This window comes from Oncorhynchus gorbuscha, linkage group LG01, assembly GCF_021184085.1.
Source record: "Oncorhynchus gorbuscha isolate QuinsamMale2020 ecotype Even-year linkage group LG01, OgorEven_v1.0, whole genome shotgun sequence".
In the NCBI taxonomy this organism is placed as follows: Eukaryota; Metazoa; Chordata; class Actinopteri; order Salmoniformes; family Salmonidae; genus Oncorhynchus; species Oncorhynchus gorbuscha.
In genome coordinates, this window is record NC_060173.1 from 97,018,940 (window position 1) to 97,034,890 (window position 15,951).

At 44.2% G+C, this 15,951-nt stretch overlaps 1 protein-coding gene and 1 pseudogene across 1 annotated transcript; one reads left to right on the top strand and one right to left on the bottom strand.

Moving 5' to 3' along the window:
- The first annotated feature begins 208 nt into the window (after positions 1-208).
- LOC124046763 (serine/threonine-protein kinase Nek5-like) lies at positions 209-13,330 on the top strand. Its single transcript, XM_046367507.1, has 21 exons — positions 209-321; positions 743-881; positions 1,022-1,118; positions 1,217-1,314; positions 1,571-1,654; positions 1,772-1,842; positions 2,041-2,127; positions 3,192-3,246; positions 3,380-3,580; positions 4,171-4,264; positions 8,628-8,752; positions 8,896-9,146; positions 9,265-9,343; positions 9,483-9,599; positions 9,692-9,772; positions 9,971-10,078; positions 10,197-10,403; positions 10,550-10,766; positions 11,425-11,553; positions 11,802-11,940; positions 12,047-13,330. Exons 2-21 carry the CDS (start codon positions 753-755, stop codon positions 12,378-12,380), a joined length of 2,703 nt encoding a protein of 900 aa, XP_046223463.1. The 5' UTR covers positions 209-321; positions 743-752; the 3' UTR covers positions 12,381-13,330.
- Positions 12,867-15,653, bottom strand: LOC124046771 (annotated as a pseudogene).
- Positions 15,654-15,951: the final 298 nt, after the last annotated feature.

Here is a 15,951-nt window from a genome sequence, read left to right on the forward strand (position 1 = left end):
GGTGTTGGTAATTTTGCCCAGTGCTAAACATTTGATTCAGCATTGCCATAATATTCCATTGAAATAAGTGTAACAAACAATGCCATAAAATCTCTCTCTCTCTAATAATTAGCCCTTGAAATATGACACTCCTAGTATTTGGCTCCAGGTAGACAATTGTATTGAAGACATTGCCTACAAGTCCCAGAGTACTTTGCTTTTTTGTGCATTCTGCCATCTTTGTCAACATACTTTTCGGGTTAGATTTAACTCTGTTGAAAAAAACACATCACCACACAGTGTTCCCACAAATGTACATTTGAAAGGGAACGTGTCGTCTTGGTAAGTACCACTTTTGTTTGTTTGTTTTTAATGTAAAGTAAAGCCCAATATTACACCAAAGAAGGTTAGTAAACTAGCTAACAGACATGCAATCGGCTGTGTATCTGTCGCCATGGTAACGGGCTCATGCTATCCTGGCGTTTTGGCAGCTGATTTTGTGGGTATCATCTGATCCATCCTATCCCCAACCAATGACAGGAATAGTGCTATCACCCGCCATCACGTCTTGCTATAAATAAATGTGGCGTGGTGAATTAAGCATATGAAATCCAAACCATTCTCGTGTGTGTGAAATTGCATTATACAAGTTCATGCACTTAGAGGTCTCATTTTCTGAGAACACACATAAGGATGAATTCTAAATGTATGACGATAGGTGTGTGTTTTCAAAACCCCTACGTTTCTCCCATTGTTTCCTCAGCTGTTGTGTTATGAACCAGTATGAGGTGGTCCATCAGATTGGAGAGGGGGCATTTGGGAAGGCCTTCTTGGCCCTGGACAGGGACAGACATTGGGGTGGTGAGAGCCAGTGCGTGGTCAAAGAGATCAACCTCAGAAAGGTACCAACCATAGACTTATCTGTGATGCTCATCATATCATAACCAAGCCTCTACACAACCAACTGCATTGTTTTAACCAGTAGGCCAGGAATTTGTTATGAGCATTTCCATCCCCTTTTTTGTTGCAATGTCATTCATAGATGTCACCTATGGAAAAGGAAGCATCCAAAAAGGAAGTCATGCTGCTTGCAAAGATGAAGCATCCAAATATTGTCACCTTTTTCAAATCATTTCAAGGTTTGTATCCAGTCAATATGTCTGTGTGTGTGTGTGTGCATACATGCGTACGTGCTTGCTTGTGTGTGATGTTGATCAGTTTATCCTGTCTGAAACAGAGAGCACTAACCTGTACATAGTGATGGAGTACTGTGATGGAGGAGATCTGATGAAGAAGATCAGTATGCAAAGAGGGGTTATGTTTACTGAGGAGCAGGTACAGACACACACACACCACAGGAGGTTGGTGGCACCTTAATTGGGGAGGACTGGCTCATGGTAATGGCTGGAGCAGAATGAGTGGAATTGTATCAAATACATCAAACACATGGTTTCCATGTGTTTGATGCCATTCCATTAGCGCCATTCCAGACATTATTATGAGCTGTCTTCCCCTCAGCAGCCTCCACTGAGACACACACACACACAAGGTTCAAGGAAATACTCATGTAAACTATTTTGTTCCCACTCAGATAGTGGATTGGTTTGTACAGATCTGTTTGGGACTGAAACACATCCATGACAGGAAGGTTTTGCACAGAGACATCAAAGCACAGGTATTAGACAGCTGTCATAGTCAGACAAAAGCCACATAGATATCAAAGCACAGTTACCACTTATAACAACTTGATCTACTCTGATCATTGTTTTGTTTTTGTATTGCTTTCCTCTAGAATATATTCCTTACCATGAAGGGGATGAAAGCCAAGCTGGGAGACTTTGGCATTGCAAGAATGTTAAACAAGTGAGTTTCTATGATAGTGGCAGAAGACTCACAGTCAGGAAAGAGACTACTGGTATTTTCTCCATAACAGCTGCTGATTACAGAGAGCTAGGACATGTTCCAAACCATGTTATTAACATTCCACATTCCACAACCATACTGTTACATTGTGTATTACAACTCATGTATATTTATGTTCTGATGAATGTGATTGGCTAGTACCATGGAGCTAGCCAGGACCTGTGTTGGGACGCCATATTACCTGTCTCCTGAGATCTGTGACAACAGACCGTACAATAACAAAACGTATGTACCATATTATCATCCCTTCTTTTTATTACTCTCTCTCTCTCTCTCTCTCTCTCTCTCTCTCTCTCTCTCTCTCTCTCTCTCTCTCTCACTCTACCGATGTCTTTCTCTCTTCTTCACACACAGCCTCTCACTGGACACAGACGTCAGTTCAACGTCTAGTTTTGATTTACATTTGTTGGAGTTGTCTAACATGAATGCAACATGAAATCAACAACAAAAAAATCACCATGCTGTTGAAAAAAATACGAAATCCAGTTAGTTTGTCATCACATAGATTTTTGGGGTTGAAATGATGTGGAAACAACGTTGATTCATCCAGTGTCTTGGCCTGCAAAAGTAAAAGCCAAAATGTCAGTGTTGTGTTTTGATGAAATGAGCTACTGTACCTCTTCCTAGCACACCCGCAGGATTTCCCGTTATGCTGTTATGTGTTTAGACAACCCAAAAATAGACCCTGTGTTACTTTCTACCAATAACAAATGTCGGCGGTGTCTAATATGGTGATATGTTACCTGATGAGACACTGACTGACTGTGGGGAGAAGTTAACACGTTCATTCAGTATATGGCCATAACTGTTGTGTTGCAAACACCTTGCTCCATCTGAGCAATCAAAACATTGTGTGACGTAATGTATTTCGTGTTGGAACTTATTTGTGTAAACAGTGAAGCAAGCAGACAGGACTTTAGAGCCTTAGCTAGCTGCCTGATCAATCAGCCATGTGGCTGCAACAACGCCACCATTTTTTCCATCATACTCTCATTCTGGCTAGTCTGAAATGGGTGTCCTCCCTCCATTAATAAGCACACATACCCACTTTGTCTAGGCAGCTATTGTTCTGCTTTCTAGAGCTGGGATAGAGAGGGCGCTCCCTGAGTTTTACTGTCACATACATTTTTATGTGCAATTTCCCCTCTATCACGAATAGTTCACAGATCATCATATATATCATAAACTGTCATCCACCATTACCACAGCTGCAAAGTACCCTTGTGCATTTTATAATGATTGCTCTTATATTCAACAGCAATCTTTGACTGGTTCTCTCTGTTCCTCAGGGATATCTGGTCTCTGGGCTGTGTCCTGTATGAGCTCTGCACCCTCAGACATCCAGTAAGCACTGCTACAAACACACAAATGCACACACTCACACGCACTCACACTCAGACAAACACACGAATACACACACATATGCACATGCAATTCAAAGCCACACTATCTCAATAGTATTTCTCTCCACCTGCAGTTTGAGGGCAACAGCCTGAGGCAGCTGGTAGTGAAGATCTGTAGGGGGCGCTATAACCCAGTCTCCACCCGCTACTCCTACGACCTGCGCCTGCTGGTCACTCAGCTGTTCAAGGTCAGCCCGCGAGACCGGCCCTCCGTCAACTCTGTCCTCAAACGGCCCTTCCTGGAGAAACACATCAGCAAACACCTGGACCCCCAGGTAACTACTAGGGTACCAAGAAAGGGACTGGAGGCTCGGCCGGTAACCTTTCTATACGTTCCCCCTTAGGCTTAGATAATTATAAACAGAGGGGTGACTTTCTGTTTACAGAAATGAACATTGAAATCTTTTGGGGTTGAAACGGTTAAACAAAACTTGCACAATCCAATTGTCCTAACTATTCACACTTTGTAGAAGTCTTGTGACTTCTTGTCAAGAACAGATATTATTAGCTTGCATGTGTGTGTGTGTTTTTGGTTTTACTATCCTTGTGGGGACCAGAAGTCCTCACAAGGATAATAAAACAAGGAGCATTATGCCAGTCCCCTCAAGAAAACATATTTTAGCCTTAGGGGTTAAGTTTATGGTTAAGGTTACAATTAGGGTTAGAATTAGGGTTAGGAGTTAAGGGTTTGGGGTTAAGGTCAAGGTTAGGTGCTAGGGAAAATAGGATTTTGAATGGGAATCAATTGTTTGGTCCCCACAAGGATAGTAAAATAAACATGTACAGTGTGTGTGTGTTATTGTATTATTGTGTTAACTTCAGGATGTCCTGTGCTGTTTCCTTACTCTGTTATGGGTGTTTCTAGGTCATTGAGGAGGAATTCAGCCACACAGTGCTGCACAGAAAGAGAGCTGCAGGCCCACTACCTAGAGTGCGGGCCGCACCAGTACAGATCACCGGTACACACGCTTAAGGGACATAAGCGAAAATATTGTATTGCTGTATTTCTGTCTGAGTCCAAACATCCCCTTAACATAATCATTAGCTTTTCTCAGAATGGTTTCAGCCACACATTACCCAACAAAAAAGTTTCCTACTTAAATAGGCTTGGTTCATAGGCTTGGCTTCACAGTAGCTGTGATGAAGTGTTGTCAGTTACACCACCTGGTGGTCAGGGTCATAGCATTCTCTCCAATATCTGTTCATCGTCATCAGAATACATTCACTAAAACTCTTGGCATCAAAACCAGTTACACAGAACTGAACTGTGAGCACAGTTCAAAGATTGCTGGGCATGAAATGTAAATGACTTCAGCCATGTCTCTCATTCTCAGAGTACAATCATCTGGTGAATGGCAATAGATGTTGTCATTCTATTAGGAAGCATGCCAGTGCTGACGTCAATTCTGGCACCTGTATTGTTATGGTACCATTATAGCAACTTTGGCTTGTCTGGGTATGCCAACTCAACATCACAATGATGTCAAATCAAATCGAATGTTATTTGTCACATGGGCCGAATACAACACCTTACAGTGAAATGCTTACTGAATAGCCCTTAACCAACAATGCTTTAAGAAGATTTTAAGAAAGTAAGTGTTAAGTAAAAAATAGAAAATAAAAAACTAAAGTAACTATTAATCAAACAGCAGCAGTAAAATAATAATAGCGAGCCTACAGTTGAAGTCGGAAGTTTACATACACTTAGGTTGGAGTCATTAAAACTTGTTTTTCAACCACTCCACACATTTCTTGTTAACAAAATATAGTTTTGGCAAGTCGGTTAGGACATCTACTTTGTGCATGACACAAGTCATTTTTACAACAATTGTTTACAGACATATTATTTCACTTATAATTCACTGTATCACAATTCCAGTGAATCAGAAGTTTACATACACTAAGTTGACGGTGCCTTTAAAGAGCTTGGAAAATGCCAGAAAATTATGTCATGGCTTTAGAAGCTTCTGATAGGCTAATTGACATCATTTGAGTCAATTGGAGGTGTACCTGTGGATGTATTTCAAGGCCTACCTTCAAACTCAGTGCATCTTTGCTTGACATCATGGGAAAATCAAAAGAAATCAGCCAAAACCTCAGAATTTTTTTTGTAGACCTCAACAAGTCTGGTTCATCCTTGGGAGCAATTTCCAAATGCCTGAAGGTACCATGCTCATCTGTACAAACAATAGTACGCAAGTATAAACACCATGGGACCACACAGCCGTCATACCGCTTAGGAAGGTCTCCTAGAGATGAACGCACTTTGGTGCGAAAAATGCAAATCAATCCCAGAACAACAGGAAAGTACCTTGTGAAGATGCTGTAGAAAACAGGTACAAAATTATATATATATCCACAGTAAAACTAGTCCTATATCAACATAACCTGAAATGCCGCTCAGCAAGGAAGAAGCCACTGCTCCAAAACCCCCATAAATAGCCAGACTACGGTTTGCAACTGCACATGGGGACAAAGATTATACTTTTTGGAGAAATGTCCTCTGGTCTGATGAAACAAAAATAGAACTGTTTGGCCATAATGATCATGGTTGTTTGGAGGAAAAGGGGGAGGCTTGCAAGCCGAGGAACACCATGGGGGTGCTTTGCTGCAGGAGGGACTGGTGCACTTCACAAAATAGATGGGATCATGAGGTAAGAAAATTATGTGGATATATTGAAGCAACATCTCAAGACATCAGTCAGGAAGTTAAAGCTTGGTCGCAAATGGGTCTTCCAAATGGACAATGACCCCAAGGAGACTTCCAAAGTTGTGCCAAAATGGCTTAAGTACAACAAAGTCAAGGTACTGGAGTGGCCATCACAAAGCCCTGACCTCAATCCCATAGAAAATTTGTGGGCAGAACTGAAAAAGCATGTGCGAGCAAGGAGGCCTACAAACCTGACTCAGTTACACCAGCTCTGTCAAAATTCACCCAAGTTATTGTGCTAAGCTTGTGGAAGGCTACCCGAAACGTTTGACCCAAGTTAAACAATTTAAGGCAATGCTACCAAATAGTAATTGAGTGTATGTACACTTTTGACCCACTGGGAATGTGATGAAAGAAATAAAAGCTGAAATAAATCATTTTCTCTACTATTCTGACATTTCACATTCTTAAAATAAAGTGGTGATCCTAACTGACCTAAGACAGGGAATTTTTACTAGGATTTAATGTCAGGAATTGTGAAAAACTGAGTTTAAATGTATTTGGCTAAGGTGTATGTAAACTTCCGACTTCAACTGTATATACAGGGGGTACCGGTACAGAATCAATGTGTGGGGGCACTGGATGGTCGAGGTAATTGAGGTAATATGTACATGTAGGTAGAGTTAAAGTGAATATGCGTAGATAATAACCAGAGAGTAGCAGCAGTGGAAAAAAAGGGGTTTGGGTAGCCCTTTGATTAGCTGTTCAGGAGTCTTATGGCTTGGGGGTAGAAGCTGTTTAGAAGCCTTTTTGACCTAGACTTGGCGCTCCAGTACCGCTTGCCGTGTGGTAGCAGAGAGAACAGTCTATGACTAGGGTGGTTTGAGTCTTTGACCGTTTTTATGGGCCTTCCTCAGACACTGCCTGGTTTAGAGGTCCTGGATGGCAGGAAACTTGGCACCAGAGATGTACTGGGCCATATGCACTACCCTCTTTACTGCTTTGCGGTCGGAGGCCGAGCAGTTGTCATACCAGGCAGTGATGCAACCAGTCAGGATGCTCTCGATGGTGCAGCTGTAGAACCTTTTGAGGATCTGAGGACCCATGCCGAATCTTCTCAGTCTGCTGAGGGGAAATAGGTTTTGTCGTGCCCTCTTCACGACTGTCTTAGTGTGTTTGAACCATGATAGTTTGTTGGTGTGGACACCAAGGAACTTGAATCTCTCAATCTGCTCCAATACAGCCCTGTCGATGAAAATAGGGGCATGCTTTGTCCTCCTTTTCCTGTAGTCCACAATCATCTCCTTTGTCTTGATCATGTTGAGGGAGAGGTTGTTGTCCTGGCACCACACGGCCAGGTCTCTAACCTCCTCCCTATAGGCTGTCTCATCGTTGTCGGTGATCAGACCTTCCACTGTTGTGTCATCGGCAGACTTGATGATGGTGTTGGAGTCATGCCTGGCCATGCAGTCACGAGTGAACAGGGAGTACAGGAGGTGGCTGACCATGCACCCCTGAGGGGCCCCCGTGTTGAGTATCAGCGTGGTGGATGTGTTGTTACCTACCCTTACCACCTGGGGGCGGCCCATCAGGAAGTCTTGGATCCAGTTGCAGAGGGAGGTGTTTCGTCCCAGGGTCCTGAGCTTGGTGATGAGCTTTGAGGGCACTATGGTGTTGAACGCTGATCTGTAGTCAATGAATAGCATTCTCACATAGGTGTTCCTTTTGTTCAGGTGGGGAAGGGCAGTGTTGAGTGCAATAGATTGCATCATCTGTGGATAATAATGGTGTTGATGTGAGCCATGGCCAGCCTTTCAAAGCACTTCATGGCTACAGACTTGAGTGCTACCTGTCGGTATTCATTTAGGCAGGTTGCCTAAATCCCAGAACAAGGCAGGTTGCCTTAGTGTTCTTGAATACAGGGACTTTGGTGGTCATACATGTTGGTATTACAGACTCAGTCAGGGACAGGTTGAAAATGTTAGTGAAGGCACTTGCCAGGTAGTCAGTGCACGCTGGGAGTACACATCCTGGTAATCCGTCTGGCCTTGTGGATGTGACCTGTTTAAAGGTCTTACTCACATTGGCTACAGAGAGAATGATCACACAGTGTTACTTGCCTTGAAGTGAGCATAAAAGTAATTTAGCTCTTCTGGTAGGATCGTGTCACTGGGAAGCCCGCGGCTGTGCTTCTCTTTGTAGTCTGTAATGGTTTGCAAGCCCTGCCACATCTGACGAGCATCGGAGACAGTGTAGTACGATTCAATCTTAGTCCTGTATTGACGCTTTGCCTGCTTAATGGGTCGTCAGAAGGCAGGATTTCTTATAGGCTTCCGGGTTAGAGTCCCGCTCCTTGAATGCGTCAGCTCTACCCTTTAGCTCGGTTCGGATATTGCCTGTAATCCATGGCTTCTGGTTGGGGGATGTACGTACGGTCACTGTGGGGATGACGTCATCGATGCACTTATTGATGAAGCCAGTGACTGATGTGGTGTACTCAGTGCCATCGGGGGAATCCCGGGAACACATTCCAGTCTGTGATCACAAAACAGTCCTGTAGCTTGTGATATTTCATCACAATGATTTACCTCCTATCTGTTAGCTGCATACTGTATGTATCTCCTTTTTGTTTTTTGTAACTTTCCATTTTTTCATCCTCTGTTGGTGTCCAGACATAGTCCCCAAAGCCAGAGTCTCAGAGAGGCCTCCTCCTCGGTCGAAGCCTGGGCCCTCGGTGAAGAAACCGTCCCCCAAACCAAATTGGAAACCCCCTACCAGAGTCATGCCACAGCACAAAGTAACTCACCTGTCTAAAGAACAACTAAATCAGTTACTCCTACAGTAGCCTACTACTGTATAACAGCTACTACATGAAATGTTCCTAGAACTGTACCACTGAAATTCCATCTTATCTTTTGGGTTTATGTTTTTGTTCCTCAGCCGTTTCATCCACGAGCAGCACAGATTAGGGTTCCAGTGGACAGACAACACGGTCAACAGAACCCCAGGTGGGACGGTCAGGCTGAAGTCAACCCTTATGACCACTACTATGCCCAGCTGGACGCCATCCAGAGGAGATACTCTCCTCTACCTCCTCGTCCTCCTCTTCCCTCTCGTCATCCTCTGGTGGTTCAGGAGAGACCTGTGGAGCGCTATGATGACAGAGAGAATCGCCCAGAACCTTATCAATTGTGAGTGTTCATTCAAGTATAACCATAATTATAGAACAATGAAGTGTTCTTCAAACCTGGTCCTTGCGAGATACAGGGTTTGCAGGCTTTTGTTCATTTGTGTGTGTTCTGCCTTCAGGGTGGCTGCTGCTCATGATGAATACCGCCAGAGGAGACAGGAGGCCAACCAGTACAAGCTGAGGGCAGAGAAACAGCTGGTGGGTCTCAGGCTGTATTATGCTGAAACTGCCAGCTGTTTGCTGGCTTCTGTTAAATACTAGACAAACTGGACATGCTGCTGATGTATTGTAACTGTAATATCTGTAAATATGAACCCTGCCCCCCCCCCCCCCCCAGGGCCTGCGGCCTTCCACAGCAGACGCTGAGCGTTACAGACAGCCTGAGCAGGACCAGGGGGCAGGGCGACCTGCACACCCACCCACACCTCACGACAGGAGGCAGGATGGGCAGCAGGTAAGACAGAACGGCAGGAGAAGGTGCGGAAAAGTGAATACGTGATTTATTGTTTATTTGTCAAACATTCAGGTTCATGTCTATATGTGTAGGAGTATCTACGGAAGTTGCAGCACATCAGACAGCAATACTATAATGAGATGAGAGATATCAGAATGAGAGCTGATGCTGAGGTAAACACAATAACATATTGAAGTCAAGGTTTCTCTGTCATTCCCTATGCCCTACCATTCTTTATCATAACCACGTGCTATCTGCATAACACCACGGCATGTTTCTAATACCATTCTCACTGTACCAAACACAGATTTTTCCAACATTTAAGTCTATACAATGACATTGATATTAACAGAACGGACATATCTTTTCAGCCCCAGCCACAAGTGAAACCAGGCACATACCTGGTAGAGAAGCCCAGACACATAGAGCCACCAACACATAGTGGAGACCAGGACAGAGACAGACCCCAAACTGACCAGGTAAGACCAGGGGCTTATTGCGAACGTTCACGTAGAAATGGATTGTGTAAAACAGAAGTCTCTCACAATAAATAATCATTTCAGGCCTGTATCTTAAATTTCTATCTGCAACATTTAGGACATTGAAGGAGCCCTGAGACAGATCAGGCAGGAGAACAGACTGGAGAGGAGAGAGCTACAGAAGAAGCACAAAGACAAGAAAGCTATCATGTTTGAGATCAAGTTAAATGATGAAAGGATTCAAGAGGATGAAGACAAAGAAAAAGAGGAGAAGAGGGATGAGGAGAGAATAGTAGAGGACAAAATGGAAGACGAGAAAGACGAGGTAAAAGATGACATGTTACCATGTTGCCTAAGTGAGTATGTTCATTTCAACGTGGTGTGTGACTTCACTTAGGACAATGGTGGAGCTCTCAAGCATCTCACCGTTTACCCGGTGTGTGTGTGTCTGTGTGTCTGTCTGTCTGGGAGGTGGACCCACTGAACCAGACCCTGAGCTTCCAGGCAGGGGAGGAGCTGAGGCACAGGGATTGGTCAGGGGCAGGATTGGGGGCAGGGCAGGATGAAGGCACACCCAGGTCAAAGGTGAGGAAGGTGTGGGGCCAGGCAGCACCACAGACCCTACTGGATGCCCTGGCTGAGATGGACGTGTCATCAGTGTGTACCACCATGGCTGTGCCTGAACTGGGTGAGTGGAAGTGACACAATGGAAGAATCTCAATTGCATACTCCTCGTATCCTCTCTCCTTGTCTCCTTGTCAAAACCCATTGGATGAGAAAGCCAGCGGTCCTTCAATGGGTTTTGAAGCGGCCAGGATCAATCCCTCCTCTGTCCTCTGTCATTCGTGTCCCAGAAACTGATAAGTGGTCAAGAGGAGTGTCAATTCATTAGTAGGCGAACCGAGGAGTATGCTACCCTCCTCAATTACCTACTTCGCCAAAGGATCCACAAGAGTATCCTTCCGGCGGCAAGTGTGGATGTTTTTTTACATCCGCCACACGCCCTTTGAATCAGCTGTTGTTTTCTTGCAGGAGGAAAGCTTAAACATATTTAAAAACTATACGCTACTTATCCTTTAATCTATAAAATGTCTTGAACAACTAACTTAAATAGTTTTACGAATGTACACATTTATTTTGGGATTCCACCCTGTATATGGAATTTTCCTGATGACACGTGATTGGAGAAGAGTCTAACTTCATACAAGTGCATTTTTGTCCACTTTCCCTCTCCTTGCCGCCTCTCTTCAAGAGAGGACGCAGGAGTTGAAAAACACCCCGATTGAGATCTTCCCTTAGTGTCAGTGTTCAGCAGGGTCAGTACTGTACTCTCTTCCTTCCCCCAGGTGATGCTGCAGATCTCAAAGGGAATGCAATAAGGGAGAGGAGACCGTGGGGAGAGGGTCCCCCCAACACCCTGCTCCATGCTTTGGGCCAGGCTGAGCTGACCTCCACCCTGGACTCTGTAATGCCAGGTCAGACTCCTCTTAGACTTGACCCCAGGGTTTTAGATTGATAGGGAGAATCTCGATTGTATACTCTCTCCTCACCTTCTCGAAACCCATTGGTTGAGAAAGTCACATGGAAGGGACCTCTGGCTTTGGGTTTTGAGAAGGAGGCGAGCAGAGAGGATGCGAGGAGTATGCAATTGAGATTCTCCCCAGGTCTAGAATTCTCAAATACAAGAGCACAGCAATTAAACACCTTTCTCCTTCCCTCTTAGAACCATTGACTGAGAAAGACCGCGCCAAGGAGCCGGAGAAAGAGGGAGCCGAAACAGAGGAAAAAGCGGAGGAGGATGAAGACTCAGATGTGGAGATGGACGAGGAGCGTCTAGAGCCCAGATCAGATGATGACGACACGTGAGTGTGACACTGGGCTGATGCTGACAATGAATGTGCTTGTGTTACTCGGCCAACCTTTATGACATTTCAATCTTCCTACATTTTTCAATATCTCCTTACTCAGGAACTTTGAGGAGTCTGAAGATGAGCTGAGAGAGGAGGTGGCAGAGTCAATGATGAACCTTTTTATAATGGAGGATGGAGAGAGTGTGAAAGAGGAGGGAGGAGAGAAGGTTGTAACAGATGGAGTAGTGGGGGAAATAGAGTTAGACAGTCAGGAAACTGTAGATCTCCAGCAAATACACCCTGTGATAGAGCCCACTGGTTACACCTCCATAGAGGGTAAACCATCTCAGACTCAAGCTGCAGGGTGTGAGACTCGGGCAGAGCAACCAAGGAATACCCAGGTTTCAGACGAGGACTGTGAGGCCAATAAGAACCAACAGCCAGAAAATTAGTGTTCATATTATTGAGATTTAAGTGAAACGATGACAAGGACCTTGTTAATGGATTATTTTCTACAAAAAACAGCAAGTTTGAGCAATCTATCTTTATAATTTTCAGCAACATAACTTGCATATATTGTTTTCTTGGCTATAAGTAGATGTCACAGGTGGTTGGTGGCACCTGAATTGGGGAGGACGGGCTCATGGTCGTAGCTGGAGTAGAATGGTATCAAATACATGATTTTGCACCATTGCAGCCGTCCTCACCTCAGCAGTCTTCACTGCCAACCTGTGGCAACAATAGGTATCACTTGGCCCAAACTTTAACCTAGTAGACCTGTCTTACATTTTTCTAAACTGCAGGTTAGTTTGGTGCTACCTATTCTTGCCACAGGGTGGCAGTATAACAAGCAGGCAGACAAGTATTTGGGTGTTGAAAATGTTTGTTGTTACATGGAGCAACCTCTAAAGACTAAATCAAAATAATAAAATACAACACAAGGTTGAATGTTTTATTCATCAGACATATGAACAATACATGTACTTTTCCAAAATAACACATTGTTTGTATATTTACATTTTCTGCTCATTAAATCAGTAACATTTCTGAGCCATGGTCCCTTACAGAGGGCGGGAATAAAAATCACACAGGAAAAAAATAGCACAATGATATTTGGTCATTCTTCGCAGGTGAAACCAGTACAGAAACCTCTATTCAGGATCAAATGATTTTGGAGTGTAAATGTATAAATAGAATGTTCACCACGTTACTTCACTGTAACTCTATCAAGACAGAGCAGGTAAGATAAGCATCCTTATTTATTCATATTAATAAAGCCAGCCAAGCTCCGATAGACCATCAGCGTTCCAACATTCAAATTGATTCGACCAATCAGGCCTGGGGCTTCAGTCGGAGGTGGGAGTGATTGGTCTTCCTTCATCACTGCTGTGTTCCCATCAGAGGTTCCATGGAAGACAGGAAGCTAGAGTCAAACTGAACGGACCGCCGGGTGTTCCGCCGGATCTTCATCGTGCCGCCGCCGACAGGGTCAGGATGGTCTCCATGGCGGTGGCGTAATTCTCCTCACTGTCGGCCAGGAAGCCCGTCTGTCCACCCTTGTAGGGAACCACGATGTCCAGCTTTGGGCAGCCGGACTTGTGAACCAGGAGTCCCTGCTGCCATACATTCTACTACACCTGAGACAGAAGAGAATAGGAGGCAGAGTAGGGACAAGGATCACAAGTTTGGCATTTACAATATTTGTCTAAAAGATAACATGGTAGAGATAAGATTAATACCTAAACCAAAATGCTAGTTCCACATAGTGTGCACGCCAATGGTGGCATCCATCAGCTCCCTCTTTAGCTCCTGAAAGGAAGCGTTGAGTTTAAACTCCACCCTGCCAGTCACACCCAGCTCCTGGCACAACCCCTTAGCATCAGTACTCTATCCTCATCCTCCTGGTTATGGCAGCAACCAATCAACACCAGTCTCTGAGACTCCCGCCCTCGCCCCTTTCCTCTCCAGTAGCTTCTGAAATGCCCTTATATGTAGCCAATGGTCTTTTCTGGTCAGAACTGACCTGACCCACGGACACTATCGAATGGCACTTCCTGTCTCTGATAACCTCCCCTTTCACCTCATCCTCCAATGGCATGTCAATGAAGGAACGGACGTCACAGGGCGGGTAGACCACGCCGGTGCGGCTGGGGGTGCGCCACTCAGGTTGAGTTGGGCCGTAGATCAGAGTGAAGGCACAGTAGTACATCACCTTAGCCATACTAAGGACAGGGTTAGTAGAGATGTAGTCTGCATTGTTGAACCTGTTGGGTTTGTAGGAGAGAGTGGATGATTACAAATACTGGCAGAGGAAAATCAATTTGATAACTAGGCCTATAACAAAAACACTATTAAAGAGCACATTATCTTCAGTATCACAATTAATAACAATACCAATATGCTTTATGTAATTCAAATAAACAGTACTGACCTGGGGTTCCTCTCACCACAGAAAGCATGTTGAGTTTTGAGTTTATTTTATTTTTACAGGGAGAGTGCACATTAATCAACGTTTAAGTAAAAGAGCCGGTTTTAGCCAGCTGGCTAATTTTCAACCGCAGTCCCTGGGCAGGTTATTGTCAGTACTGACGGTGGAAAAGTGCACATAGCTGCCCACCCTGCGTCCTCCCAGGTAGCGGAAGATAGGCAGAGTGAAGGCATAGCCCATGGAGTCCATATAGAGGTCTGGTATAAAGGATGTGAGGGCCTCCCAGCCCAGGAACATGGTGTCCATGCTCTGCCCCAGCAGGGTGAAGTGGGGATAGGAGCTATCCTCAAGCAAGAGACGGTTCTTCAGGAATATGAAAGTCACTGGACGAGGCAAGCTGATGTTGAATCATTGTCGTGGCACCCTCCAGAATCTATTCCCCCGTGACACCTTGGTCACCGGTGTACACAACAACAGAGATGTGTGGGTATCTACAGGAGGGAAGACACAGAAGAGACAACTCAACACATCAGGAGATTAAGTAATGGAAAATACAGGTTATGAAGCTCATGAGCACTCTATGAATGCATTAAAATTTAAAGATAGACTCAGACAGTGTAAAACTACCTATTCTGAAGCGCTCTGAGGGCACACACTCACCGCCCCCTTCTGCATTGCAGTAGGGGTGGGAAAAGGCCACCGTTGGGGAGCTGTCCTGAGCCAGGCGTGCTTTCCGAATCCTCTGCAGCCACATTCGGACACCCATGGCCAGTAGAAACAGAAGCAGCGTCAGCACCAAGTTCAGATACATGCGTGGCAGCACCATTGCCAATACGAATCTGTTTAAAGACAGGAATAATTATACTACTAGCGATAACACCATGGTGGGTGGCTGGCTGACTGGTTCTCAGTAGCTAGCTAGCTATGAATTTAACACCAGTATTTGACAATGTTATGTCGATACAATGAACTCCGGTTTTAAAATGTATTTTCTTAGTCATAGATATGGCTACTAGCTAGCTATGACTGTCACTTGTTCTTTCTTCATAGTCATAGATATGGTTATTAACTAGCTAACTTTATCTATCTATGACTGTCACTTGTTCTTTCTTCATATAGCCAGTTTCTGTTGGCAATAACTGCAAGGTTAAGATAACTACGATCTGCATTTACTACGACAGGTGTTAGAAACAAAGCAACATCATTTATTTAATGATTATTACCTGATGAAGTCGCATGCGCACAGACAGATGATGATGATGAGCATGGCCAGCCATCTTGACAACACAAACTTTGACACCAGAAGTAGTTGTAGCGCTGACTTTTGAGGTGAGTGTATGTGATTGGTCCATATGTCGTTGTTTACATAGGATGTCAGAATTAAAGCTACACGCTACTTGATGGCTAAAATATGTATTGGTGGAAAAAGTACCCAATTGTCATTCTTGAGTAAAAGTGAAGATACCTTATTATTAGAAAATGACTCAAGTAAAAGTGAAAGTCACCCAATAAAATACTACTTGAGTAAAAATCTAAAAGTATTTGGTTTTAAATATACTTAGTATCAAAGTAAATGTAATTTAGCAGTTCCAGGT